The sequence below is a fragment of the Aptenodytes forsteri genome, unplaced genomic scaffold (genome assembly GCF_000699145.1).
Source record: "Aptenodytes forsteri isolate BGI_AS27 unplaced genomic scaffold, ASM69914v1 Scaffold66, whole genome shotgun sequence".
Lineage (NCBI taxonomy): Eukaryota > Metazoa > Chordata > Aves > Sphenisciformes > Spheniscidae > Aptenodytes > Aptenodytes forsteri.
The window spans coordinates 2,545,133-2,550,213 of record NW_008795131.1 but is presented as its reverse complement, the minus strand read 5'-3'; the positions used below and the strand labels follow the sequence as shown (position 1 = coordinate 2,550,213).

The 5,081-nt window shown below is 42.9% G+C and overlaps 1 protein-coding gene across 1 annotated transcript in view; it reads right to left on the bottom strand.

Annotated features, from left to right (window-relative positions):
* Nucleotides 1-954: 954 nt before the first annotated feature.
* The window catches only part of DHX40 (DEAH-box helicase 40), a 20,963-nt gene continuing 16,836 nt past the window's right edge, over nucleotides 955-5,081 (bottom strand). Inside the window, exon 17 of the mRNA XM_009278209.2 lies at nucleotides 955-2,539. Within this exon, the coding sequence (XP_009276484.1) occupies nucleotides 2,400-2,539 (140 nt within the window). The 3' untranslated portion in view covers nucleotides 955-2,399. The remainder of the gene's footprint in view (nucleotides 2,540-5,081) is intronic.

Below are 5,081 nucleotides of genomic sequence, written 5' to 3'. Positions count from 1 at the left end.
CTCCCATCTAACGCCGTCGGTCAGTACGGCAACGCGACGGAGCGTCCGCTTTCCTTCCGCGCTAATTAACTTACGGTGTAACTCCCGCCCGGAGGAACCGGTAAAACTTAACTCTCTCCACCGGACCGCAGCACAGGGCAGTCCACGCGCAGGCCCAGCCCCTGCTTTTCTTACAGCTTTCCTTATTTTGCAATCTCGGGGTTATTTCCTCATACCATTTTTGCTTTGTATTAAATTCACAAATTCAAAACGTCCGAGCAGCCCTGGAACACGGGGGGGGGAGGGAGGGAAAACCCCCTTCTTGCTACTAAGTAAAAAAAAAACAAAAAAAAGAAACCAACCACCAACTGAAGTGATAAAGCATTAGGCTCTGCCAAGAGACAGATAGCCCCAAGCAGGAACGGGCGCTCTAGCTACTGGTCTCAGACCCAGCGTGCGGTGCAGATGTCATTTGACCCGCAAGTGGCTATGACATTGCAAATATAATCGTAGTAAACAGCAATAATTTGTGGGCTTTTGCAAAATCCAGACTACAGGTTTAGTCAAGAAAAAGCGCTGGTTTCTCAGAAGCAGAGTCTGAGCAACAGCGTATCCAGACTACAGGTTTAGTCAAGAAAAAGTGCTGGTTTCTCAGAAGCAGAGTCTGAGAAAGAACAAAACCCTTTTCCATCTGAACCCAGGACAAGGGGCCCAACGAAAGAGGAATCAAACATGCCCCTTCCTACGAGGACTGATCACAACCCGTAACTGCTTGATCCACGCACTCCCTTAGGAGCTAGAAAGGCGTTAATCTTGCTGCCGTTTCTGCGCTCTGTAGGCACAGAAAAGGGGCAGGCGGCAGCAATTCTCCTGCAGTTAGGAACCCTGCCACCGAAACCTGCAGGGCAGCCGCAGGCATCAACCGCTCGCTCCTGCGATTGCCGTTGACAACTACAACACTGCTCGAGTTAAACCTCTTACAGCCTCGCCGGGTGGCACTCGGCCCTGCGGGGCAACCGGCGGTGCATGCCGCAGCCGCTCCAGCTCTTCGAGACACGAATCGCGCCTTCTTCACTGGGTTCGGCCTCAGCTTTTTAATAGGTACAATCACAAAGAGGGACAGTTATCAGACCTACCACCTTCTTTATGAGGTGGTATTCCCCGTAAGAGAAGCCCAAGGTTTCTGAAAGCTGACGGTCGGCTAAGCATTCTGCCTCTATATTGCACAGGCTGTAACGTTTTACGCCAAGTGCTAAGGCTTACTTACAACGTACTTACTTACATCACTTTAACAGTTAGCTAGTTAGCTGAAAAGCAACTGAAGTACAAACAACTGAGGCATGAAAAGTGACAGTAAGTTCTTCCAGTTTTGGGGAAATTGTCTTCTACAAAATGTTACTTACTGAAAGTGAAAAATAGCAAAAAAAACCAAGCTCCACACTGGAACATTTTAGGATTATTAAGGTGACAGAAGGGGATTGCCTCTTTATTGAGAAGGAAACAAACTTTATGATGACAAAGCATCACAGCTCTTTGCTTTTTATATACTCGAGTCGAGGAAAAAAGCTAGTGTTACCTTGTGTATTCTTTCTACACGTTTGAAACGGTCGTTCTTCAGACCAAAATCCATACATTTTAAAAATAGCAGTCACCAAATTCAGAAAAGCAGCCCACTAGGCAGCAGGCCTGCTGACGGGCTGCAGGACATAAGCTGGCTGAGCACTGGATTGACCGCTGCGTTGGGGTTTTTCTGCCAAATGGAAAACACACAGCGCTAAGTCATCCCTGACAAAAATTATGCAGTTAGCAAGAATGTGAAAATGTTTACAAAATACTTTGCGTACAAAGACATCTTCACCCAGAGCCATCGCTGTACATGGTACAGCGCAATACACAGCAGGAACAACGCTGTCTGCAACAGAGAATGCAGGTGGCAAACGTCCTTTTGAATTTAGACCCTGATGGTTCCAGCGTTAGATGAGCACTTCCTACACACCTTCCTGAGTAGTCGATGAGCATGAAGATTGCACAGCCACAATCAAAACGGATAAAAAGTGACAGTTCCACTCCTTAAAAAAAAAAAAACCTTTAAGAAAATTTTATTAATAATGGCACTGAGACCCTTCTAAGTCAACTAAATGCCACAGAATTGGCACCACAGTAAGTAATCATGTCTTCATCCACGTTTGAGGCCACTAAATTGTTGCTACAGCGACATGTAGCAACAAAATTCAGCGTGGTAACTTTTCCTTGCTGGATGCAGCAAAGGAAGATTGCGTTTGTATGCCTTGGCACTCAAACTTACCACAAAGCAGAAGTTTTCCTTCGTTCCAGTTAGTCATTTTGCATTATGCAAACATACCCAGAACAACTGCACCAAACTGCCTTTCCTCACAGTGGGAGTAGAGCAGCCGCGAGTATTACCCCATTTCTTTCAGTGGGCCACTTAAACCCTGCGCTCTTTGCTGCTTTCTCTCAAGATAACGAGCTCGGGCATCCAGTATTGCTTGATCATCATTCCTTCTCTCCATCTTCTTTGCAGAGTTGTCTGTGACTCCTTCTGGGGGGGAGAGGAGAGAGAGAGAGAAATACACTCTTTGTGTCAAAAAAAAACCCCAAACACACACCAAAAAAACACACCAGCATTACAATCTCTCCTATTTGTAAAATACTCACACCCCCCCCAACGGAATTGTGCCTTAACTCCCATATCAATATTTGCAGCTGGGCTCATCTCACCTCCAAATGTGTATCTTGCTTTTTATTGTAACAGACACTATGCATCTTGTGTTCTATGCACCCATTTCTTCTCTAAATTACACATCTCAAACTCAGGTTTAGGCAGGAGAGAGACAGCACTGGGAGCAGGGGAAAAAAGCTTAGGATAAACTATCCTTATAAATTTCCAGAGGTAGGAGGAAGAGGAAGGGTAACATACAGATAAAGGAGTGGGAAAAGTCAATACTCCAGATCAGCCACCGTTAGAAATGCACATTCTCCCACCGAACTGAGACCTTGGGAGTGCTTCTCCCAGAAGGAAAGAAAAGCAGGAAATATTTTCAGTTTAAAATAAAATTTAAAATAATAATAGTGCTAATAATAATAAAAAAATAATCATTCAAAGACTCCGAGAGCCTAAGTACTGTGTGAATGAAGCAGCTACTGCAGCCTGTTCTTAGGGCTATGGGGCTGGGCACCAGATCCTTTGATATGAGGAAGGAGCTTTAATTAGCATTCACTCTTGGAATATTTGTAATTATTCTGTCTTGAAGTCAAATAATAATTCAGTTCATGATGCAGGCTTTCCTTCCATTGGGCACTAATTAAGCCTTTGTCAGCTATTCAGCCACCTATTTTTGTGAAGCTCCCAGAAATACATCTGTAAGGTCAGTATTAACCTCAAATTAATTCACAATTGCCTGGTGAAGTGAAAAGTTAAGGGGGACAAAGAGAACAAACCTCAGCTCCTTGGACTTCAGATAAATAGATGAGGCTCCTCTGTGTTATCCAATAATGCAAATATCCTTTCCACCAAATTTATAACCAAATCAATCCATTTGTGTTTTTATCATTTAGAATGGTTGGTTTAATACAATAATGCAGGACAGAAAGAGACGCTGGTCTGAGGACAAGAGTACATTTTTCCTATTGTTAAGGAAACTGAAGAGAATCTATATTGGCAGTGCCTATACTGTATATTAAATTCATGTTTTGGAAGGGTCAGCTCAGGAGTAAAGAGGCCCTTTGAATACTTGGCTGCTTTATGAAATCTGCTGACAGAAGAATTCAAAGAATGTCAAGCAGCCAGATCAGTTAGCAGGCACCAGTTTTAATTAAAACTGACAATTTATCTAAACATATGGCATTAAATTAATTGTCAGAATGAGACATTCACCAAAAATGTGATACTTTTTCCTCTGTGTTTTTCTGTTTGGTTGGTTTTTTCTTATAGCCCTTAGGACTTCTCTCTCTCAGGACAGTATTATTTGGGTATCTATGGCTAGATACCCTTCGCAAACTTAAATAATGGTCGGACTCAAAATGCTTTTATTCAACTCTGTGTTATAACACAAAGTTCTGCTCGTGTCAGTTATAGTAAACCAAAAGAAGGGGGGAACATGGCAAGAACCAGTAGACAAACACCACTACACATGCTGCCGAGGCAGGAAAATAAGGATTGCAGAGCTGTAGTAAGACAAGAAAACAACTAGAGGTACACGTCAAGTATGTTAAGCACATCCAGATTAACACCTACTAGTCCAGAATGCATTCAGTGACATAATATACACACACATGTCCACAACAACCAAGAAAACTACACACACCATAGGTAGGGACAAGTAATGTGCTTACCATACTGCCTTTTAAGGTCCTCCTTATGTTTCCACTTAGTTATTTCCTCTTCAGTTACTTCTTCCCGTGCCACACTGCTCAGTTCGTATGCATCGATTTGATGCAATCTGGGCAACAAGTCTTTGACCCATTCATAGCGAACAGGACACACTGTCCGGACATAGATTTTGGATGTCACTGTGACATCATGGAAGATGATCCACTCGAGGCGAGTCTCCTGGTTATATAGCTGAAAAATTAAGAGATTATTTCAGAACTGATAAAAAAGAATTTTTATTTCTAGAGCACCCTCCATTGGAGTATCTTCCAATGCTTCAGATGCAAGAATGAGATAAAGCTGACATTACCCTAAATTTTCAGGCAGGGAAACTAAGGCATAATGACTTGCTTAAAATTGCCCAGGAAATCCAAAGAGCCAGAGAGAAAGCTCAGTCACGTCACACTCGTTTCATAAGCCAAACTTTTACCAGATCTGAAGAAGCGAGGCTCTTCCCCACTCTCAAAATGAACACTGCAACAGTGCTTCTGCTGGCCATAAGTTAGCACAAACCAAACAGAAGAGGAAGAGTTTACAGCGACCTGCCTCTTATTCCTTTTATAGATCCTTTGCTACTTTATTAACAGACTTTGGTAACTTACTGTAGATGAAGGATGGATATAGACTATGCTGCCATGTCCGTCCATTGTGCAGAATGTCCTGGCTGCAGATCTGAAAGGTTTGTGGGAAACAAAATATATATATATAATGC